The 25,648-nt window shown below is 35.4% G+C and overlaps 1 protein-coding gene across 1 annotated transcript; it reads right to left on the reverse strand.

The window, feature by feature from the left end:
* Nucleotides 1-1,023: 1,023 nt before the first annotated feature.
* LOC124885796 lies at nucleotides 1,024-2,297 on the reverse strand. Its single transcript, XM_047394042.1, has 4 exons — nucleotides 1,789-2,297; nucleotides 1,477-1,696; nucleotides 1,291-1,371; nucleotides 1,024-1,140 (listed from the first exon to the last, which is right to left on the reverse strand). The coding sequence occupies exons 1-4, from the start codon at nucleotides 2,295-2,297 to the stop codon at nucleotides 1,024-1,026; spliced, it is 927 nt and encodes a 308-aa protein (XP_047249998.1).
* Between the last annotated feature and the right edge of the window lie 23,351 nt (nucleotides 2,298-25,648).

The following is a 25,648-nucleotide window of genomic DNA, read 5'->3' on the forward strand; positions in this document are numbered from 1 at the left end:
CTGATCCTGTTCCAAAGCCTGACTTGATATCGTCTTCCAATTCTTGTTTTTCTGTGCTCAGAGAAAAATTCTTAGTTGGGAGGGGGTTTTGATTTGTGTCGACTTGTGGATACTGGCTTTGTTTATGGAATTCTTCAACACTCCCTTGATTGCTCGATCATTCCCCAAATCTGGAGTCTTAGTAGGTGGGAAAGTAGGAAATATTTTTTAAAAAAAGTTATACATGTTTTCGCAAATATATTACGTATATGTTAAGTATTTTTAGATTATGACACGTTTGGAAATCTGTTAAGCCTTCATTTATCAATTATGATCCACGTAGCTTTATCCCTCGGGTAGATCTGCTCTGACTTTCATCGATGCTACGACGATTCTGGTGACGAGATAACTTATATTCTAGGGCTATATTATGAACAAAAAGGGATTTTCCTATAGGTAAGACCGAACCCTTCAGGTTGCCTACGTACCCTTGAAAAGGGATCAAGTCTGTACGTAGTTCGAGGGTAGAGAAAAAACTATAAAATGCAATGACTGGGTCTAATTCAAAATGCCTATGTATCCAAGTGGAATCAGGTCATGACGTAGTTCAAATACAATGGAAGAAATAAAAATATGGAATGCAATGACCGAGCCTGACTTAGGCTGCCTACGTATCTTTAAAATAGGAATCAGGTCATGATATAGTTCAATACAAAATATAAAGTAAGATAATGCAATGACCGGGCCTGACTCAGGCTTCCTACGATGGAATCAAGTCAGGCCATAGTTCAGTACAATAAAAGGGTAAAATATAAAAGGACCGAATCCGATGAGGATTTCCTACGTATCCCACCATGGGAAGTCAGGTCGAGTGTAGTTTTGAATACATGAAAAGATGATGTTTTTGGGTTTTTCTAAGAGAAACCGGACCCTATGTGGGCTACCTACGTATCCCATCGTGGGAATTCATGCTAATACGCAGTTATGTTACATTAAAGAAAAATGTAAAAGGTACAAACAAACAAACAGCTAGTCCTAATGTCTTCAAATGTAGTACTTCTTGCTGTCGTCTGAATTGATTGGCTTCGTGCTTACTCTACCATCCATCTCTGCAAGTATCACTACTCCTCCTAAGAGTACTTGGTGAACTATATAAGGACCCTGTTAATTTGGTGCAAATTTCCCTTTGGCTTTATCTTGTTAAGGGAATGTCTTCTTTAATATTAATTGTCTTAGTGTGAATCGACGAGGCTTGACTTTCTTTGTGAATGCTTTGATCATTCTATTTTGATAGAGTTGACCATGACAGACTGTTTCCAATCTCTTCTCATCAATAAGCATCAATTGTTTGATCCTGCTACGAATCCATTCAGCGTCATCTAAACCAACCTCCTGGATGATTCTCAATGAAGTTATCTCAACTTCTACAGATATTACTGCTTTTGAATCGTAAAACCAATATATAGGGATTTTCCCCAGTAGAAGTTCTGATTATACTGTGATATCCAAGTAAAGCATATGGTAGCTTCTCATGACATTCCTATTACCGTCCACTATCTTCCTCAAGATTTGCTTGATGTTCTTGTTTGCAGCTTCAATTGCTCCGTTCATCTGTGGTCGATATGCCAAGGAATTTCGATGAGCGGTCTTAAACCTTTCACAAATATCTCTCATCAAGTCACTATTAAGATTGGCTCCATTTTTATTACGATTGACTCTGGAATTCCAAATCGATAGATCAAGTAATTGCGAATGAAATCTTTTACCACCTTCTTGGTTACGGCATTATGTGTTGAGGCCTCAGCCTACTTTGTGAAATAATCGATAGCTACCAAAATAAAATGATGTCCATTTGACGCAGGAGTCTCTATGGGCCCAATAACATCCATTACCCAAGAAACAAATGGATAAGGGGAACCCATCACATTGAGCTCATATGGCGGAACCCATATAAAATCCTTATGGACTTGACATTGGTGACATTTTTGCATGTAACGGATGCTATCCCTTTCCATGGCCATCCAAAAGTATCTATCGCTCAAAATCTTCTTTGCAAGCATAAAACCATTTATGTAAGGTCCATAAGTTCCTGTGTGTATCTTTTTCAACAATCTTGTGGCTTCCGAGGCATCGACGCATTGCAAAAATCCCAAGTTTGGAGTCCTCCTATACAGGATTTCCTTGTTGAGAAAGAAGTGATTATCCATCCTTCTTAAAGTCCTCTTCTGCTTTCCTGTAGCACTTTCTAGATATTCTCCTACTTGGAGTATCCTCTTGATGTCGTAGTAGCACGACCTTCCATCTGGTTTTTCATCCATATGGAAACAATATGCTTATTGATTGTGTATCTCTACCTTAAAGGGATCGGTGTAATTCTTATTTGGATGATGAATCATTAAACATAGTGTCGCCAAGGCATCGGCATACCTATTTTGAATTTGAGGGACATGTTTGAATTCAATCTTCATAAACCTTTTACTCAGCTCCTTAACACATTGCACATAAGGAAAGATTTTGACAATTTTGCTGGTCCATTCTCCTTGCACCTGATGGATCAAAAAATCTGAATCTCTTATCACCAAAAGCTCTTTGATGTCTATGTCTACTGCCATCCTAAGCCCGAGAATGCAAGCCTCATATTCTTCCATATTATTCATGCAAGGAAACCTAATCTTTGCTAAGATTGGGTAATGCTGACCTATTTCTAAAACTAAAACTGCTCCAATTTTGACTCCTTTAAAGTTTTCTTCACCGTCAAAGAACATTCTCCATCCATCATACATCTCTAAGATGTCTTCTCCTGTGAACAATACCTCTTCATCAAGAAAGTAGGTATTGAGCGACATGTAATCTTGATCCACTGGATTTTCTATGAGGTGATCAGCCAAAGCTTGTCCTTTGATGACCTTTTGTGTCACGTACACGATATCAAACTCGCTCAACAAAATCTGCCATTTTTTTAATTTCCCAGTAGGCATTGGTTTTTGAAAGATGTACTTGAGTGGATTCATTCTCGAAATCAAGTACGTGGTATATGCGGACAAGTGGTGCCTTAATTTTTACGCAACCCAAGTCAATGTGCAACAGGTCTGCTCCAACAATATATACCTTATTTCATACAGTGTGAACTTCTTACTCAGGTAGTAAATGGCTTGTCTTTCCTCCTTGTATCATCATGTTTCACTAACAATAACATTTCAAATGCACTATCCATAACAGATAAATAGAACAACAATGGCTTCCCCGGCTCTAGAGGAGCTAATACCGGTGAGTTGGACAAGTACTCCTTGATTTTTTCAAAAGCCTTCTGGCACTCTTCAGTCCATCAAGTGGTGGCATCCTTCTGCAATAACTTGTATATTGGTTAACAAATTATCATGGACTAGGATATAAATCGACTGATGTAATTGAGTCTTCCTAAAAAACTCATTACGTCCTTTTTGGTCTTAGGAGGTGGTAAGTCTTGGATTGCCTTTATCTTGGATGGATCCAACTCTATACCTCTCCTACTAACAATGAATCCCAATAACTTTCCTATAGGGACTCCGAACTCCTCTTATATTTGATGATGACATCATCCACATATACCTCGATCTCTTTGTGAATCATAACATGGAAAAGGGTAGACATGGTCATCATGTAAGTTGCACTGGCATTCTTAAGTCCAAATGGCATTACCCTATAGCAGTATACTCCCCATGCAGTGATAAAGGCTATCTTCTCTGCATCATTCTCGTCCATTAAGATTTGATGATATCCTATAAAATAATCAAAAAATAACTGCCACTCATATTTTTTACAATTATCAATGAGAATGTGAATGTTTGGGAGAGTAAAATTATCTTTTGGACTAGCCTATTTGAGATCTCGATAATCCACACATATTTTTATCTTTCCATCCTTCTTTTGTACTGGCACAATATTGGCGAACCAGGTGGGATAAGTTGTGACCCTCACGATGTTAGCTTCTATTTACTTGGTCACCTCTTCCTTGATTCTTAAACTTAACTTTTTTTTAATTTCCTCATCTTCTGCTTCACAGGCAGACATGCGGGGTTAGTCAGCAATCTATGCAAGACGATATTGGTGCTCAAACCAGGCATGTCATCATACGACTAAGCAAATACATCGATGTTTTATTTTAGCAGACTTATCAATTCTTGCTTCCTTTCAACCTCCAAGTGCATACTGACTTGTGATTCCTTTACCATTTCTTTATCACCCAAATTGACTACTTCAGTTTTCATCCATATTAGGCTTCTTTTGACACTCAAATTGCTCGATCTCTTGTGGTAGATTTTCAGCCATCATGATTTTATCGTACTCCTCATAATCTTGATCATCATTTATATTTTGCCCAATGAATTTGTTACATGTCATAATCGTGGAACGAGGATTTTTATTAATATTTGTGCTAAAAAGTATAAAAAGTGAGTAAAGTAAATAGATATTGAAAATAGGAAAATAAGTTTTGAAAATAAGGACTTTTATCAATAAAAGTACTGGGCTTTGGCAAGAGGCGAGTATCAAAAAGAGCTTCAGCATAATTCAAGCCTCAATTGATCATGCAAACAAAATAATTTTAGAAGCAACTACAATCCAGCACTACCAAGACTCCTGTCGAAATAGGGATGGGATAATGGTCCAATTCTATAAGACTTATCTAGGTTCAACATCACGGATAGTAAGCTTCTTGAAATCTATCTCCGATTCTCCTTCGATCACGGCCACAAATAGATTTCCTATTCCTTCTATGATGTTTTCATCAACTGTTTGCTCTGAGACTGGTACTTGGGTTGACATGAATACCGTCACTCTAAATCCTTCACTACAGGCTCCTCCAGAAATGGGCTCATATCTAAAACCTGTAGTACCTCTCTAATGCTTCAGCCAGATTGGCTTAACTATACCATCAGCTCTTGGTCCTAACTCTGTCTTAGGCTAATACCCATATTTCAACATCTCTGATGCAACCAATTTTTCATTACTCGACATTTTTACTTTAGTTGGTTTTATCTTCTCATCGATCCTTGCAGCTTGCATGATCTCGAGAGTATAGAAAGTGACTCCATCTAACTCCTCGGTGAATGGAACTGAATTGATAGAATAGATGGGATAACTAAGTTTCCCATGGATAGTAACTTGTGTGCAACCCCACTCAAACTTCACACACTGATGGAGAGAGTGGAAGGAATAACTCTTTCCATGTGGACCCATGGACTTCCTAGAATAGGTTGTAACTGGATGACACATCCATTACTTGAAACAAGATGGGAAATTCAGTTGGTCTTATTTGCAATGTCAGGTAAATTTCTTCGATGATGCTCCTTTGCAATCCATCAAAGGTTGTGACCTTCACTCGACTCTCCCTTATATCTTCTATGCTCACACCCAAATTCCTTAGAGTGGAGAATAGACAAATGTTACAACTTGAACCATCATCGATCAGGACCCTATTCATGATCTTTTCATGATATTTGACTGTGATATAAAGTGCTTTTTTATGTGTAGCCCCTTCTAATGGTAGCCCATCATCATCGAAAGAGACCTTATTTGCCTCTACCGCTCGACCGATTGTTGTAGCCAAAGTTTCACTTGTCCTTTTTTTTGGTATGCTAACCCCACATAATACTTCCATCAAAGCATTCCTATGGGCTTTAGAACTCATAATCAAGGACATAACGGATATGCGGGCAGGTGTCTTCTTGAGCTTCTCTTCAACCGAATAGTCCTTGGGTTGCATCTTCTTCCAAAATTCTGCGGCTTCAGCATCAGTAACATTCCTCTTTGGGTTATGCAATTTCTTGAGAATTCCTTGATTCAGATCTTCTGGAGTGTAACACCTTCATGACCTAGTCATTGTCTGATCCGTGCCAACATCTACCATCTTGCCTTTTGCCGCAACTCGATAATTCCATGGGACTTCTTTAGTGTCATAATTGGGCCTCCCAGTGGCTATAGTGGTCACTATGACTCTTGGCAGGTAAGTCTGAATAGTTATAGGCTCCCTTAACTGTACCATGATAAAAGGTTGTAATGGGGATATAGGGGCGACTTCTTCTACATTCCATGTGGGCACAATAGCTTCTTCCAAGTCAAATTCTTCTTCCAGAGTAATCATGTTGACTTCTTAATTTCCATGATTCATCAAAGGGTTATTATTCACATTCGAAGCTGTGATAGTGCATTTGATTACTCCCTTCCTTATTATAGACTCGATCTGATTCTTCAAACTATAGCACTCTTCCATGTCATGCCCCTGGACTCCTAAGTAATAGGCGCACCGCTTGTTGCCATCAAAGTTTTGAGAGGTTGGGTCAAGGGATTTTACTTTGATTGGATACAACAATCCTGTTGCCCTCAATCTTTCAAATAACTGGGCCAAAGTTTTAGCAATTGGTGTGTATGTGCGAGTATGGCTTCAAAATTGGGCATGGTCTTGGTGCATAAGCTAGTCTTTTTGGTGAACTGGAGTTTGGACAGGGGTATATGGTCTTTGTGGATTTTGGTATGATGGAGCTCGGGGTGGATTGTAATGTGGTTGTGTATTGTACATCGACACATGTGTAACCATCTGGTGGTTGTTAAGGTAACGGTAGGAAGAGTTTCCCAGTTGATAGTACGATGTGGCAGCTGAGACATCTTCCCTTTTTTTCTTACTACCACTGATGGAACCAGACTGTATGGACTTGCTTGCAGCTTGAAATGCAACCATAGACTAGATCTTTCCTGACTTGATGCCTTCCTCTATGAAATCTCTCATCTTGACCAATTCTACAAACTTTTGTCCCATCATTGACATCATTTTGTCAAAATAAACACTCTTCTATGCTCGGATGAAATACTTAGTGAGTTTACTTTCGTCTAATGGAGGTTGGATCCTAGCAACTTCAGTTCTCTAACCCCATGCACTCTTGAAATGATTCTGATGTCTTCTTCTCTATGTTGGCCAATGAGAACCTGTCTGGTGCTATCTCGGTGTTAAACCTGAAACTAGGGGTGTTTATGGGTTGATTTGGATCGGTTATTGGTCAAAACCATAACCAAACCAACTTAATTGGTTTTAAAATTTCTAAAACAATACCAAACCAAGCAAGAAAATAACCATCGGTTTGGTTCTTATCGGTTTAGTTTGGTTTAGTTTGTTTTTTTTGGTTTATAAATTTAACTAATGATAAAAGTTGAATATTTAAAAAAAAATCCAATTTAACATATGAGATGTCAACTGAGTGTTATACTTTGGCAATGCCATGAACAACACCATATGAATGCTTCTAAGAAAATATTTAAAAACTAAATTTAACAGAATGATATGATAAACCCCACAAAAGGTGAACACATAAACTTCTTGCTCGATAAGGTTCAAAAAGAAAGTTAAAATTAGTGATTGTCTATATTCTAATGAATCTTAGCTGTAAATTTCAATATACAACAAGATATTATTTTCAAAATTAGTATCACTTGTCATTCAAAGTGCAAAATTCATTTAGAATTTCATAAGGTACTGTCAACTAGATGAAGACATATGACTGAATATGTTACGACTAAAGTTAAATCATGATTAAAATATACAATGCAACAAATATTTATATTGTATTTATGAATAATAGATAAATAATTATAATATATATATATCAGTTGGGTTTGTTTATTGTTTTGGTTATTTTAAAGTAAAACCAAACCAAACCAAATTAGTATCGGTTTTCTAAAATTCAAAACCAAACCAAACCAAACCCAACCAGATATCGGTTTGGTTTGGATCGAGGTTTGGTTTGGTTAAAAAGCAAACCTCGAATATCCCTACCTGAAATGGCTTATGAAGTCTTCATCCATTTCCCGCCAGTTACGCTACTTATGAAGGTCTTGTCGGGTGTACCAAGTCAAATCCTCTCCTAACAAACTTTGAATGAACAACTTTGTTCTCAACTTTTCATTTCTTCCTATGCTAACCAACTTGTCACAATAGGCCCTCAGATGTGCATTCGGGTCACCCTTTCCATCAATCACATTGAACTTTGGAGGTTTTTACTCGACTGGCATATTAATGTCCATATGAATGCACAAGTCGTCATAGTCTAAGCTTTCGGTTCCTGTAGTACTTGCATGTTTCTAAATGCCCCTTTTAGGCTTTCGAGATAAGCTGCTATAGACCCTTCTTCATTTGATTTGATATCCTTTCCCAATATTACATACCACTCAACCTCCTATGAAATCTTAACAGCTACGGATGTTGCGAAAGTAGAAGCTTCGGTAGCATATACCGGTTGCACCGGTATCTCACAAGTGACATGTGCCTTGGGTATGTGCTGCATTTTTGGATGGACTGGAACAGTAAAGTTCTGAGTAGGAAATGAATAACTAGGTGTCATCCCGACAGTGAGTTGAAGAGCAGGCGAGGCTTAAGCATGTGGTATATTCATTGGGTTAATGGGGGCGATCGAGGGTAATCCAATATCTGGACCATGGAATTGAGTGGGAAATCTAGCCACAGTCTACTTGGTTAGGTCCCTCATTTGATGTGGATCTTTCTTCAAGACTTTAATTCTTACACCATACTGGTCATTTGCACGTCGTTCTGGGTGTCTGACAACCTTTGAGAACTTTCGACGTCATTCACTGGAATCATCGCAGCTTTGTTCGATTGGTCCTTATTATTCATTTTATCTTTATACCAAAGGTTATATTGGGATTTTGTCTGTTTGCCATTCGACAAAAATCAACTTTCTTTTTGGGGGATTTAATAAACAAAAAAGAATGAAAAAAAGGGAAACCATGTTAGTTTGGGAGATAATAAAAGTGTAAGAAGTAAGTAACACACATATACACTAAGTTAGCGACATCCGAAACTCATCCTAATATAGAGCCTCGTTTTGCCAGAGGTGGGCCTATGATGCAAGTATGATTAATTGAACCAAAGTTTAAATCATTTTTAATATTCAGGATGAAGGTGCTTTGATTAATATTAGGGTGGAAGTGTGAATCCCCGAGTTAAAAAAAGGGAAAAATCCTTAAAATAAAGATTACATATGGTTGACATATTGTTTTAGAAATATCAGCAGAGGTCATGCAAGACCTTTTAGGGAAAACAAAAGACAAAAGTATAAAATATAAAAGTGGGGCACGCAAGACCCTTTAAGAATCAAAGATAACAAATGGATCCTAAGGCTAGGTGGAAGGATCATTATCATCATCGTCCAAGTCATAATAGGGCCCCGGGTGGTACTCTGGGGACACATCCAACTGCTTCCCCTGGTGATCTTCATCTTCTTTGCCACCAAACCCTATTGTTCCATATTCTTATTCTTTGGGGTCCTCCTCTATCTCCTCTGTTAGCTCCCCTTCTTGTTCCTCCATCGGTTCCTCTTCCAAATTTTTCTTTGGGTCCTCTTCGGGGTCTTCTTCTATTTTCTTCTTGTATACGTCGTCTACTGCATGGATTAGATGATCCACTGATCCTGGGATCACCTATTTGTACATGGAAGTGGTCACGGGCCTAAGGTGTAGCAGCTGGTCTCAGATCTGATCTACTCTATAAGTGTCTGTAAGCCTTTGAAGTAACTCATAGCTCAGTCGGGCAAAAATTCCTCCCAACATGAACCATGTGTAGTACTTAGGGGTGCAGTATGGATTGTTGCTCATGCCCAAACTGAGGATTTACCCCCATCCATTGATCAAATTGTCGAACCTCTCAATGGGAATTCTTCCCTCATAGTCTCCTTCTGCTACCGCCATGTTCGACCACGGAGGCACATTCTAAATCATGTCGAGCTATCATAGAACTCTCAAAGGCACATATGGCTAGATCCCCTCCAACCTAATTAACTAAAGAAAGTAAGAGTAATGCCTCCTCAACATCACTCGACCGTTAATCTATTGTAGCCTCCATTGGATAAGGTTGCCGGTAAGGTGGGTTAAGAAGGCACACCACTGCTCCTCATTATTTGGCATGTCCCATATAGCCACCTTGAGTGCATAGCTGCGAATCTGGTTGAACCTCGTATCCTAGCGCCATCTCTATGATAAAGTGTTCTAATGGCCATACTTAGAGCATTATATGTAACCCCTACAAAAATTGTCTCCCCTGGAGAATGCAGATAGGGACCGAAAGACTTCTGCTAAAATCAACGGTACGATTATGACTCAGACTGATCCCTTTCACATGAATATGACTATAGAAAGTAAGTGAATGCTGATTCAGTTCCCTCTTATTGGAAACACCATAATACCGATGAATACCACTTTGAAAACAATGGCTCTGTGTCTCTCCCAGTCGATCCTGGAAAAGAGGAATTCCCTCTGAAACCTTTCATAACTTTCCCTTCGGCGGAACCTCTCAAAAAATAACTCAGGAGTACCCAGCCTGCCTCAACCATCCTCAAGCCTGTGCCCACTTTCAATCCTATTTTGTTAAGAAAAGCACTCCCTAACGTAGTGCGTGAGGCTAAAGGTACCCGTCCCATCAATGAAAAGTTATCCATCTGACTAATCTCCTCCAAGGTAGGTGTAATCTTGAAATCTCTAAACCTAAAAGTGACTGTATTCGGGTCCCAGAATTTTACCAGCAATCGGATAAGCAGCTTATTCATCCTTAGCTCCATTAGACCAGTCAAGGACCCTAAATGTGCCAATAATTTCTCCCTATAAGCTACTCAGATATTCCCCCACTAGTGTCTAAGGACTCATGGAATATCGGTCAGTATGGGAATGTTAGCTAGGTTTTGGTTAATCTCCATCTGTGCAAAGAAAAGGCAAGGTAAGTTTAATATCCTGAATTTATCATGGTCTTAACATTTGGATCAATTAGTCATTTCTATATAGAGAGAGAGTTGTTGGGTTTATGAAGAACCCATTGACATGAAGGGTGGTTCCCTAGTTGTGAAAATGATACCTTGAACTGTTCCGCCTAAGGTGTATGCAATATGACCTATTACTAGAGTAGAATTTTTTTCTAAATGTTTAAGAGTGGGAATGAATAATTGTGAAATAGTACACTAACCTAATTGCACCATCTCTGAAACAAAGGAATCCAAAGAAAGTTTGGAAGAGTGCAGTACACTCCTTGCGTGTTCAATGTGTGAATTATGTACGACCAAGACTCGATAGGAAAAGTGCAAGTGATAAAGCAGTAAAAAATAGTGTTGTCCAAATAAGTAAGGAACGCAAGTTTGGATTTGGCTTGCATCCTTTCAAAGAAAGCATGATATAAAGACACGTAAATCAAATAACATGATAAAAGCATGAAAAATCCTAAACTAAGCATGTTAAGGTTAAAACCTAATTTCATTAAGTCCCCAGAAAAGTCGCCATTCTGTCGTGCCCTATTTCTAACCGATCGAAACAACACACAACATTTGGTGGCATTTATGACTCGTGGGTTTTGAAAATTATTTTCTAGTTTAAGAGTCACCATCTAATTTTTTAGAAAAATTAGGAAAAAACCATTTCTTATGTGAAAACTCTATTTTGGTCTTTCAAAAACCTTTTGAGATTCTGAGTAAGGGTTTTGGTTACTCGAGGAGAAGGTGTTAGGCACCCCTCAGAGCCTATCCGAAGATAGTCCTAACACTTAGCGTAAGAAGACGTTTGAAAAAATAATTTTTACTTCAGCCTACAAAGGAAAATGTTCAAGATATGGTTTTAAATAAAATAAAAATAAAAATAATATAAAACTATGCACTAAAGACTATATGACGTATAGAGTAATCATATAAAATACGTACGTATATTTGGGTGTAGTATAAGAGGCAAATGTGAAGAGAAAATAGATGTAATGTGTAGAAAGCAATATACACATGTAAAATATATTTTTATAGTACATGAGAACCTGTAGGTATTGTATGTGTAACGATGACAAAAGAACGCATATAATGCATAAAAGAAAATAAACAAATATGTGTGATGTATATTGTACCTAAGATAATTTATGAGTGTATGCACACGTATAAATAGTAATATTATAGATATATGTGTATTAAGAAGTGGCGTGTAAAATGTGTACAGTATGTACATATATGCAAAATAAGTACATATAAAAGTTAATCTATGCACATAATAGATGGTGATATGTTTGCAAAATAATATATATGTCATACTTAAATCTTTGTAAAAGAATATTTCAAATGAGGTTAAACTTCTATAAAGAAATTAATTTAAAATGAAAATGCATCAATTTTAGCAATGCTTGTCAGTTTACTTATTATTTAAGCCGGATGTTTAAACCACCATTTCTTTGTGCATAGGATAAGCAATTACCTTTCCATCATTTTACTCTTAAAATTTTACAATATAGGAGAAGTCAATAGCAAAATGTGATGTTTATACAAGCATGCACTACTTCCATGCTCTACAAATAACGAAAAAGAACGTTACTCACTTTTGTTTTTAGAAAATCTGAGATAACAAACAATGGTATACGTTAACGACGGATTCAAGATTCTTTTAACAAAGTTGCTTAGTCTATGCCAAATCACGCAAATCACGTTAGCAAGTAACAATGTCAATAATAATAACGGAATGTAAAGGACAATGAAAATTAAAGCATTGGGTCCTTTAAAGCCCAAAACTCCTAATACTTGACTCTGACTGCGCGGTCCTCCTATATTAGCTGACCCAAAACTATTTTGGGTCACGAATGAGTTTCAAAATGAGAACTCCGGCTCTCCAATTTTTCATGAAATAAAAGAAAACATAAAAGGATTTGAAATCAATTCATCAATTACGAAGAATACAATAGAGGAAAAAATAACATGGGAATATCAACAGAACCATACTATGAATAATCAAAATTAGGGGTTTAAACATTCATTAGCAAAACAAAGTCATGACAACTGTCTATCTAGTGATTTAAAGAGATCTTACAACACAAAATTCAAATCTTTAATGAATTAAGAGTGAATAACGAACCATAATTGAAAACTCACAAATACACAAGTTATAAATATTTTCTCAAAATCGGTCAAACTTGGATAATACAGTGAATCCCCTTTTGATTTATGATCTCTCCAAAATTATGATTACAAACTTTAGTCAATTGAGACAAATTTACGCAATTTAAAAGAGATATATAAAATAAAATCAGATTTGAAACAAAAAAAGAACTGACAATAAATCTTATCTCTAATCTTTTCTTAACTCTCTAGAACCTTATATGGTTTTAAACTAAGTTTGATTCAAATAAAAGGTTGAGAAATAGCCATACGTGGTCATTTTAGGCATTTAAATAGCTACAGTCAATCACAGTTAAAAATTAAACTTAATCAATTTCTTTATCTCATTCAAATGATGACGCGAAACAACACTAATCTGCATTTTTTGGGTTAGCCTTTTATATTCTGTAATATTTTGACAATTATTTGAAGGCATAACCACCGACATCCATATTTCCAACGAACCAACTATATATAAGAGAAAGGGAAGTTTTGATTTCATAAGACTAATTCGGGCCATGAACAACTAACTATTTGCTAGCTCGAAACATATAAAGAAACATGAATAAATCCTAAATCAAAACTGTGATCCAAAGAAAACTTTAACTTTTAAGATTTCCTTATTTTGGTGTTTTGACTCATATCAACAACTTTTCATTCATGAATCTGTTACAACCACACTCCTAACAAATAAGATAACGGGAAAATAAAAGTACCAAGAATGGCAAATTTTCACCTCTAATATTGATTCTTCATATCCAACAGTATCTTGCATTCTCATACGTATGTTACAAAAAACTATCGTGTAAAATAATGCACTCAAAAGAGAGAAATCTGCTCATATTTCTCTTAGTTAGACAAACGACAAGAGACATTTGACTCATACTATGCGTAGTAACTTAATCAACAAACCTAACTCATACACCTGGATATCTTAAGCGAAAGAAAGCAAACATGATAAAAAAATAAAATAAGTTTTATACATTCATATATTTGGTGTTAAATTAGTCTATACGTTTAAATAAGTAAAATATAAGACAGAAACTATATTCTTGAATTCAATTTACACGAATGAGCAACAATCCCCAACAAAAAAGTAACATTCACATCTAATACTCACAATCAATATTGAACCCCAAGAAGTGACATCTATAGTGAGAAAGAAATTTTTTCTTATAGGGGGGCAGCAAACAGGGCTCGACGTCAAGTATTTTTTGGTGATCGGATTCAACTTCGGGGCTCAAAAATTGGACCAAAAATTTGAAAGAAACTACTAATTTTGAGATCCCTTTCCTATTTTGTGGATTTTCCTTACTTTCTAAATACCTTTTTCTCTTTTTTCCAACTATTTGCCTTTTACTTGGATTTCCCTCATCCTCACGAATTTTTCTCTTATCATGAATTTTTGTTTTCTCACTGATCTTAAAAAAAATTAATTTTTGAACCTCTTTCTGCTCGTCTTCTCCTTCTTCAACTTTTATCTCAAATTTCTTCTTGTTATCAAGGTGATGGAAGAGCCCATATTTATAGGTGAATTCGGACTTGAAGGTCTAAATTTGAAACTCAAATATGAGAAAATTGATTTAAAATTTGATAAGAACTCAGAAATGAATCTTGCTTTTCCAAGCCATTGTTGGCGGAAAAAAATTTTCATTGTTATATGAATTAGTGACTATCTTCCTTTTCCTTTTTGATTTGAGGAGTTGGGGTGACAAAGAAAAGGGGATTCTCACACATCCTAGTGACAGGCTGATGGTTAGTGGCGGCAGGCTAGGGTGAGGGTTAGGGTTCTTTGTTTGGTGATAATGAAGGAGAGCGAGAAGGGGAATGAGAAAGGAGCCTCTGATCTATGTGTATTTTGGTTAGTGAGAAAAGATGTAACAATGGGTTTATTTGAAGAAAGCTTCACGCGTGCTTTAGGAGGTGTGAAACCGTGTCTTGGTATCTATTTTATTGACCATAATTTGGTCCGTCCGATCATTGGTCGGACGGTTCAGGTTTAATATAAGAATAAAAAAAATATTATATAGATATATATACACATTTATATATAATTAAAAAAATATTTGGGACCCCTGGATTAGGAGAAAAATTAGTTGACTAGATTAATTTATGCTAGTCAGGTGATTTTGGACTGGTTTTGATCCATCCGATCTTTTGATCGGACGAACCTAAAAAGATTGCCCTTACAATAATGACAGCAAAAAATAGAAAAAAGAAAAATGTACATATATATGGATAAATATATGAAAAGTTGATTTTAAGACGATTATTTTTTGATTCGTTTGATCATCAGACGGTTCGAATTTAATTTAAAGAGAAGTGGAAAGGAGAAAATAAATAAATAAATAAATAAATAAATAAATAGATAAATAGATAATTAAATAAATAAAAATAAATTATATACCTACATATATAAAATAACTAAAAATTTTGGGATCCTTGGAATCAGCGGATTAAATTAACTCGTGGATGAATTTTGTTTTTTCGCTGATGAAGCAGCGTGTGATCGATGAATATTTTATATAACAAAAATATACATATATATGGTCATAGTATCATCTAAAAAAATTCAAAGAGATGTGAATGCGATTACCAAATGATATTTTTTTTGTGATTTAGGCGTTAAAATATTTAATTAAAATATTTTAAATATGATAGAAAAAATAAATTCCCTTTTTATTATTATTTTATATTATCCTTTTCAAAATTCAAAGAAATAAATTTAAAAAAAATATTTTGAAAGATTATTTAGGGTTGAGGATCACCGAAAAATAATTAAAGAAAACAGAGCGAGCCAAAATTGGGTGTCAACACCTAGATTTTTTCTAAGGTGTTTATGTGTTGTATGCTTGTTTGATTGTTTAACACCCGATATTTTTGGGCTAGAATTCAAACCGTTGTTCCTATGTATACAGACTTGAACCCAATTATTCTATGTATATATATGTGTGTGATTATCAAATATATGGTGTGGAGATATCTTTGTATATTGATCGAGGTAATAATACCCTTTTAACTCAAAGACGAGTTGAGGAATTTTCTATTGATAAAGTTTTGACGAATGCTCCAGCTAGGGTCCACTTTAGATGAGTGTATAGCCTAGAATATATTAATTCAGGTATCCTACTATATATCAAATAAAAGGTCTTCGATTTTTCTTTCTAATGCATCTAGTTTCACCGTAATTCGATATCTGAGTGGGAAGTCAAGCCCATTTTACCTCATCATATCCAACGGTCATCCAGGTGACGACTAGGATGATAGGATATCAAGCAGTTGACAAGCCATTAGCCAAAGTCGTCAACCTTAGACAGTAACTCTGAAAGAGTTGAAGACTAGGCTGATAGGCTATCAACCGGTTGATAAGCCATCAAGCAAGTCGTCACCCATAACCCGAACATAAAATGGAGTTGATGACTAGGCTGATAGGCTATCAACAAGTTGACAAGCCATCAACCAAGTCATCAACTAAAGAAATTCCAGCAATTTTGATTTAGTTTTGTACGGGTATTTTGGTCCTTTTCTCACCTCAAACCCTACCCCTCCCACGAATTAAAGCATCATTAGGCATTATTAGCCATTAATTATTAATTTTAGATGCCATTAATCCTCTCCATTCTCAAGAATAATAAGATTAGGTTTTTTTTCCAAGAACAAGAAATTTAAGTTTTTTTTCAAGAATTCAAGCTTACAAGTTCAAAAAAATCTTTAAGAAATATCAAGAATAGGGTTTCCTTCACAATTTTATCATTCAAGTCCCAAGATTCAGACTTTCTTCACAAGTTAAGAAAAATTAAGGTATATGGAGTTATGAACAAGGGTACCCTTCCACCCTTGTGCCCAAATTACGTGATTTTTAAGATTCAATTTACTTGTTTTGAATTAGGGTTCATAACCAAGTTTTAATATTCTTGAAGCATATGGTTATCATGAGATATAAAGCTTTAAGTATATCAAGAATTGCTTATATTTTTGTTTTAACTTATAAGATTTATTTTATGAATGAGATTGCAATGTCTTGACTGATATTGTTGAAGTATTTCAAGATTTATATGGAGCATGAAGTTTTGTTATTAATTACCATGAATTTAAAACATGAATTTTTAAGCCCTAAGTTAAGTGTTGAGATTTTAAGAAGATCATGCTCTTAAGTATTCTTTGACAAGCCTATTCCAAGATTTAAAGCAAGAATTGATGCTTTGATCCTAAGCTAAGATATGAAATCCATATTTGTTCATTTTGATTATAATTTAAAGCAAAGATAAGCATAACTGATTTTCATTATAAACCCTTGTGCAATTTTAAGGTAGATTTCCTAAAGTATGAGCATATAAGTAATATGAGAGTAGTATTTAGCATTAAGTTGGGTATGAGTCCAAGGTCATGTTCCCCAGAACTACGTGCCACCATAGGCTTAAGTCCCATCGTGGGTTAAGTATAATAATTACTTAAGTTAAGGTTCTATTCTGTTGGCAAGGGTAGAACAGCTCTCCCCAACGTAGGTAAGACATTGGACTCCATGATAGCTCACATGGTTTATGTCGGTTAGAAGAACCTTCCAAAAGGTAGAATAAAAAGTAAGGTTAGAAACTAAGTATTATGGCTCACAAAGTTTATCCTTATGCTTCATTACTCATGTTTATGCTTTTGCAGTCATTGTTTTATTCAAACCCAAGGTGAGTCATCTATACTTAGTATGCATTGATTTGAAAGTATATTTGTATATTGAGTTATTGTTTTACTTATGCATCCACCCCCATATACTCAGTACTTTCCAAAAGTACTAACCCACGTATATGTCTATGTGCTACATTATCTCATAATATAGGTACCATTTATAGCCCACATAACATAATCAGACAGTGTGCAGCTTCCAGTCAACAGGTGAAGATTCTTTTTTATTTGGGGGCTTGAGTCAATCATAGTTTGAGTAGCATTTTGTTTCCTTTATTCAGTCGTATTGAATAGGGATAGTTGGGGTCATGTCCCAGCTACCTATAGTCAATATTAATATAGGCTTCATAGATAGTCAGTAGAGTTGATGTATTTGATTTTAGTTTTATTTTGTATAACCAGAGTTGTAATCATTTTAAATAGTTTTGTTTTGAATATGTTCAACTAAATATAGCTCTTCCACAAATTACTCCCAGTTTTATGTAATAAAATCAGTAGCTCAAAAAATATGCCAGTACAAGGGTTAGCTTGCCATCACATATGGTCTTAAGCACCATGTGAAGTCCAGGGGGTAGTCTCAGGGCGTTACAAATTGTATGTTGTAATTCATTTAAGACAGAGGGTCCTGCTAAGATAAAATGGCAAGCATATCCACGAGTACCAAAGTCTTTGATGGATTGTAGTTAGATTATTGTCTTGAGTAGTTAGTATTACTACTTGTAAATATTCTTGGAGTAGAGTGTAGATAGATAACCTAGTGATCTCGAATAATTAATATTGGATAATTATGTTAGCGTCATTGTTAATGGAATGATTGAGGTTATAGAGGATACTCAAAGTATGAATAGACTTGTAATAGTTAATAAGACTTAATGAATAGAATAAACTAGGTTTGGGTTTCATGATTAATTATTCATGGATTATGATTCATTTTGTATTGCTTGTGTGGGCTTATTTGAGAATTATTATGGACTTGAGTAATTATTTTTTATCATGTGCCCTATTGGGGTTCTATATTCGTATTGCATTTGAATTGAGAGGATATATTATTGTGATGCTCGAGTGGGTGCTTGACTTGATGTTATTGGTCATATTTTGTAGATTACATGTCTTATTTATTATTGTGTCGCTCGAGTGAGGTCTTGACTTAACATTGTAAGACTTATCTGAGCATTTAGTTGCATATTATTATAGTGATCTTGAGTGAGGGATTGAAAATAATAATATTGTTGACTACATGACTATTTATTCTAGTGGGCCAAGTGAAAACTGATATCTTGAATTATTGATACATTGAGTTGACTATGAGCTCACTTATACATGTATTGAATGGATTTTAACTTTCATATTGATTGGTTATGAGCAGTACATCCTCATATCACACATACATATTTACAAAATGTTGGTACCACTAAGACATTTCGATTTTGTAAGAAAATAAGACACTTTATAAAACCCCTATATCGAAGGATGTGCCGGTAATATTAATTTGAGACATGAGATTGAGATTATCTGATTATATGGGTTACGAAACACATATGGGTCCTATTTTGGGAGTTCTAAGGCTAGGTAGGTGTATAAAAAAGGTCATGTGATGGCTTTCGATCATACATTATCATTATCACATTACATTGCATCACTTAGTTGCCTGAAATTTTCTTTGTATGTTTGATATTATCGTTGAGTGATTACTTTTATAGTTAATTATTGTGATTAAAACCTTACTTTTGATACTGTGTATTGAACATTTATTGCACATCATTGTATCATACTATTCTACTTATTAGTTTCTTTGGGAGTTGAGGTATATACATGAGACGTAGGGTATGGCTAGGACTTGATTAGTGAGATATATAGCATGGCACCTAATGGTAGTATGACATACACATACTTTTACACTATCACTACTTTGTCACGGATTATTGATTCACCTTGGTAATTGAGCCTGATTTATTATGTTAGTAAGTCTTCCTTATAAATCTCTTTCTATTTTTATTAGTCATAAAATGGATAGTGTCAACTCACCTAGATTTATGTGCTTACCTGATTTATGGATAATGTTATGATTGTTGTGTTGGATTATCCTATTAGGATAAAGTGTACAATTTAAGGGTTATATATCTATTTGGGGAAATCTTGGGTAGATGGGATAGGGGTTCTCGCCATCGCTTTGGATTAGAGTTGCTTATTGATGATACTTGTTGAGTACACGTGGTTTCGTACTCACCATTTCTTTTCTTTATTTTATTATTTTTATACACCCCGTGCAAGTATTGGTTTGATTGGTAGATGGTAGATGAAATTATTTGGAGTTGACATTGTGGAGATAAAGGTAGTGGTTGACACTTCACAAAGCTTACCCGAATCTCTCTATATTTATATTTTACTTTATTCTCATTAAGATACCTTATATTACTACTTTCATTTTGTATTAGAGGTTTGTACTAGTGACAACAAGACCTAGGATGTATCTTGATCTTTATGTCTATATACATGATTTGGGTTTATTCTCTCTTCTTTCGCTTTTATGTTACGATAATTATGAATTCAGATTGGATAGGCTTAGCTATACTAGAGGGTGTAAAAAGTGTCATCACGTGCCTATTTTGAATCGTGACAAACACTAAACAACATACTAACCTTCTACTCTAATCTATAATCTCCATACCTTTTTATCTAATGTCATGTTCTCAATGAGTTAAAGATACGTCCTACCCTGTCTAAAAAATTATCGGGATGATAAATTAAGGGTGATAGAAATGTTTTAAAATTAAGTGCAGGTGACTCAAGTCTTAATTATTGAGTAGGAATGACAATTTTTAGATTAAGGATTAAGGGGATGAACTTCACATCCCCAAGATTTTTCTTTTGCACTTTGGCTCATCTATATAAAACTCTAAACTAAAAAAGAAGGGAGAAAAAGCAGTTGTTCTTGGCTATTTTTTCTCTCTTTTCTTTTGTTCATTATTGTTGTTTGTTTTTGTTGCTTCTTAATCTTCTTTTCATCATTTTTTCTTCGTGTTCATTATGGTCTTCTTTTTTTTTTACTGTTTGTCATCTGTTATTGTTGTTGTTGCTACTACTGCTGCAACTAGACCAATTTTTTTGACCAAATTTTATTTGTGTATCATTAGTAATTACTTCATAGGTGATTTTGATAAGTGAAATAATTATGTTTAGTTCAATTTTTCAGAAGGATATATCGGGTGTTTTTTCAACAATGTACAATTGTGTTATCTAACAACTGTTGCGTAGTTTTCACTACTATTAAAGTGGTTCTAATAGGTAAGTCATCTCTTACAATAGATAAAAAATTTGTTGCAACATATGTCTTACATGAATCCAACAATTAGTAACCTGTTGCAATAGATCACATAGCTATTGGATAGTTTCTATCAAATTTGGATCAGAACAAAGGATGAATTCAATAGGTAATAATTTGTTTCTACAGATAATTTATTTGTTGCAATAGATGACGTACCTGTTGGATACAAATTCAGAAATAGAAGCTTAATCCAACAAATAATTTATCTGCTGCAATAGATGGGTCATTTGTTGCAACAGATGACTTATCTGTTGCAACAATGACTTACCTGTTGGATGCATGTTATAGTAGTTGGCTAAGCTGGGATAGAAGTAGGAGCTTTATCCAATAAAAAAGTCATATGTTGCAATAGATGACTCATCTATTGCAACATATGACTTACCTATTGGATTCATCTTCAATTTTGAACATATATTCAATGAGTAATCCATCTGCTATAACAAATGACCTACCCATTCTAACAGATGACTAATGTTGGGTGTATTTATGCATTCTAGCGTTACTATTTTTGCCTTTTTAGCCTTGTTTTAAGGATAATTCATGTGTTTCACGTGTGGATAGTGATATAAATGTGCATCTAAGTGTCCAAGTATATGATTACAATATTCAAAGTGTTTTCCAAACAAATTTATACTTAATTGAGTCATTTAGAGTTTAATCAAGAAAACTAGTGTTACTAGCGTGAGCTAGGTATCGTTCTAGTTGGTCTCGGTGGATTCTAGTGTGTTAAAGGAGTTTCGTATGGTTTAAATGTGTAATTATATGTGGAACAACTTGTTAACGTGTGCAACGTTCGATTAAAATGAGCCAAGGGTCAACAATAAGTTTATGCGTACTTAAGTTTCTAACGTGTTATTTTTGACTTATTGTTATGTTGAACTATAATACATGGTGTTTGATGTTGTAGGATGCTTTTTGAGTTAATTATAGTGAAAATGGATATTAAAGGGAAAACAACACCAAAGGATTGGATAGAAGAAACGATGTTAAAACACTTAACTAAATATTTGGATGCAATTTCCAGTGGCTGCCCACGATTACCATATGACGCAGGCTCCATAGCATACTGCCTTGACTTAGAAAATATTTGGAGATGCAATTAAGTGGAGGCATGTGATATGCCCACGATGCAGGCTTTATTTTGGTGCAGCCATGCGTGCGTCACGCCTTTCATTCCACCTCTCCAATTATTGACAAATCCTACTTATACACGGATAAGGGATTAGCATACTAGAATATAATATATTTCCCACATTTTTAGGCAACTTAGGAATATGGGAATCTTGACATCTCTTAATCACATAAGGATTAGGATTAAACTATTATTTATACACACTTTGCACACGTTGTTGTCATTCTCGGACACGTTAGTTACATCATGGATTATTTTTGTGGAGGCAGCCGCTAATTTTTTAGGTTTTAATCTTTTCTTTAATTAGTTTTTGATTATATCATAACATGTATTCAATTATTTGGATCATAATTATGAATATTATTGGCTAAACACCCTCTTTCTAGGGTTAAAGCCAAGAAAACGAGTACTACTATTTTGGATTAATTTTGTTGGATTTGTTTATCATATTTGGTTGTTTGTTTATTCTTGTTTTAATTATTTAGGGATTTATCACCTTAAAATACATATATAGTCGACCTTTTTATCTTGGGAGAGGGAATAGGGAGATAGAATATAGGGATAAATAAAGTAGAGTTTGTATTCTTTTATAAAATAAAAAATAAATTAGCGTCTAGGAAAGGGATGTACTTAGCTGCCTTACTTGATTCAAACATAGAATGATAGCTTTAAACACTTAATTTGATTATTGCATCTTAGTTCAATGATGTAATTGTAATATCCAAATTAGATAAACGGCTAGAGGTTGGGAGACCATGATTATGCAATTAACCCTACGAATCAGTAGCCAAGATAAGCAAGTTAACGAATAAAATTCAATAACATAGTATGATTATTTAAAGTACTTTAAGCCTGGGCTTTACTCCTTTGATTGAATCAAGTACTTTATTTTACGCATTTTTACTTTATTTATAATTTACAATGGTTAAAACTTTATTTTGGTTACTCTTGCATCAATTGAATCTAAATTGTGAACTAGAATCGAATAGTTGTTAGATCAAGCCCCTGTGGGATCGATACTTGGCTTCTTGAAGGCAACTTTACTACTTGGTAGACCACGTACACTTGTGTGTGTGCTAGGGTGCTGTCAAGTTTTTGGCGCCATTGTTGGGGACTTGTAATTTGGCAATTGTTTATTTTAATTTTACTTTTAAATGTCTTTGGTGTTTTTACTCTTGGTCTTAGTTGTGTTTTTGCAAGAAACAGGTCTACAAAAGCTGACAAGGGATCAGGACTAGGTTGAACCAAGTGCCGAACCTGAGCAACTTTTTCACAACAAAGGAGAAAAACAAACCTTCTCCCCCAAATTCTGTAAATCTAAGAAGACTGAGAGAATCCTGCCTTCATGCCTGATGAATAAGCAGCCCGCTGGACAATCAAAGAAATGGCAATCCTACTTCCAACCAACTTGACCTCCCCATTTCAGAAGCCGACAGCTAGAGGAAATTTTGAGCTTAAATAGAATATGGTACAACTTCTGATTAGCAATAGACAGTTCACAGGGCTTTCACATGAAGATCCACAAGTCCAGTTGCAAAAGTTTCTGAAAATCAGTGACACATTCATTCCCACAAGGGTGAATGCAGACTATGTGAGGATGACTTTGTTCCCCTTTTCACTGATTGGGGAAACAAAAAAGTGGTTGAATACGGAATCGAAAAATTCAATCACATCTTGGGATGACATGGCCAGAAAATTCCTTATCCAATTTTTCTCGTTTGGTAAGACTGTAAGACTTTGCAATGAGATAGTGTGCTTCAAACAGAAGCCAGACGAGAATCTTTATCATGCTTGAGAAAGTTTCAAGGCTCTTCTTAAGGACTGTCCACACCATCAACAGTCCAACGAGGTAATTGATCATACTTTTGTAGAGGTTCTTGACCACAAAAAGAAAAATTTGTTAGATTCAGCTACAGGTGGTCAAGCTCTTGAGATGACTTATGATGAGCTACACACTCTATTAAACCGCATAGCGCAAGGAAACCTAGAATGGCATTCAGACTCGAGGAGTGCCATAAAAAGAATTACAGGTGTATTAGAGGTAGACCAATTCACAGTGTTATCAGCTCAGGTTTCTGCATTACAAAATTTGATAAGCACTCAGTTTAGCAGTATGAAATTGGGAGCAGCACAACCTACGGCCACAATCAATCCAATCCAATAAGCTGCAGGTTGGTGTGAAGTTTGCGGTAATAGCGGCCATGCAGCTGCTATGTGTGCTTCAAATTTGGAATTGGAAATATATGTGACCAATGCTCAAAGTCCAAATTATGGTAATACCTACAACATGAAGTAGAAGACTCAGCCACCAAATCATCCATGGGCTGCCCAACCACAACGATTTCAGCAACAACAAGCTCAACAAAATCAATCAAATAGCAAATTAGAAGAGATAATAAAGTAGGTTCTAGCTAATCAAACACAGCTGGCTGAAGATGTTAAAAATTAGCAAGTAGCCACAAGAAGGTTAGAGGTGCTGTTGGGGAAAATACAACAATCACTGAATACCAGGCCTCAAGGTGGTTTGCTAAGTGACACTATTAAAACCAAAAAAAGTCATGAAAATCACTTTGAGAAGTGGTAAAGAGCTGAATGAAGAACCTCCAAAGGCAACTAAGGAGGTAAATGTTGAGTTGATTCCCCCACAGGTATCCGAAAAAGTTGCTAAGAATTCAAGGAAATCTAAGTACTCAAAAACTAAAGTTGTTGCTAATTCAGAAATGAAGCAGATGCCGCCACTTCCTTTTCCTCAGAGGCAACAAAAAGTAAAAGAGGATACAATGTTCAATACATTTTTTGACACGTTCAGAGAGTTTCATATTAACTTAGCTTTTTTTGATATTTTGCTGGGTATGATCAAATACGCTAAGTACTTAAGGGGTGTGGTTTCTAATAAGGTAAAATTGTAGGATGTGGAGGAAATAACACTCAGTAAAGAATGTAGTGCAGTAATGACATGGAAAATACCCATGAAGCTTAGGGACCTAAGGAAGTTCACTTCCCTATTCAAATTGGTAGTAGTAAGGTGGTCCACTCACTGAGTGACTTAGGGGTAAGCATAAATATGATGCCCCTATCTTTGTTCAACACATTGGGCTTGGGAGAGCCTAAACCGACCACCTTGCTTCTTCAACTGGCAGACAGGTCCATTGTTTATCCTGAAGGAATTATAGAGGATTTCCTCATAGAGGTTGGTGAATTCATTATTCCTGTTGACTTTATTGTTCTTGATTTTAGGGCAGACGAACAGGTACCAATCATTTTGGGGCATTTATTTTTATCAACGGGAGGGGCACTGATCGATGTAAGAGAGGGAACACTGACTATGAGGTTAGAGGATAAAGAGGCAGTTATTAAGGTATACAAACCACTCACCACACTATCCCAATATATAGACTTATGCATGATTATTGTTATTAAAAAGGATAAGTGTGGGGTGGTCATTCTATAAAAGACCTCTTTTAACACCCTCATTGAGTTGCCTAAACTAGCACCACCACGACCTGATTTGATGCTAATTGATAAGCCTGAAAAGGATAAAGTTAAAAATCCTGCTATCCTTAAGATTTCACACCCAAGAGGTGTGAAAAGAATAAGAAGATGGAGACC

Source organism: Capsicum annuum, chromosome 7 (assembly GCF_002878395.1).
Source record: "Capsicum annuum cultivar UCD-10X-F1 chromosome 7, UCD10Xv1.1, whole genome shotgun sequence".
Classification (NCBI taxonomy): Eukaryota; Viridiplantae; Streptophyta; class Magnoliopsida; order Solanales; family Solanaceae; genus Capsicum; species Capsicum annuum.

What these genes read in the sequence shown, in the direction of transcription:
- LOC124885796 (XM_047394042.1), bottom strand. Translation starts at nt 2,297, where the DNA reads ATGGATGAAAAACCAGATGGAAGGTCGTGCTACTACGACATCAAGAGG. An exon ending in GCTATCGATTATTTCACAAA is followed by an intron (nt 1,697 to 1,788) that starts GTAGGCTGAGGC and finishes TTGGAATTCCAG; the next exon opens with AGTCAATCGTAATAAAAATG. An exon ending in ATGAGAAGAGATTGGAAACA is followed by an intron (nt 1,141 to 1,290) that starts GTCTGTCATGGT and finishes CCAAATTAACAG; the next exon opens with GGTCCTTATATAGTTCACCA.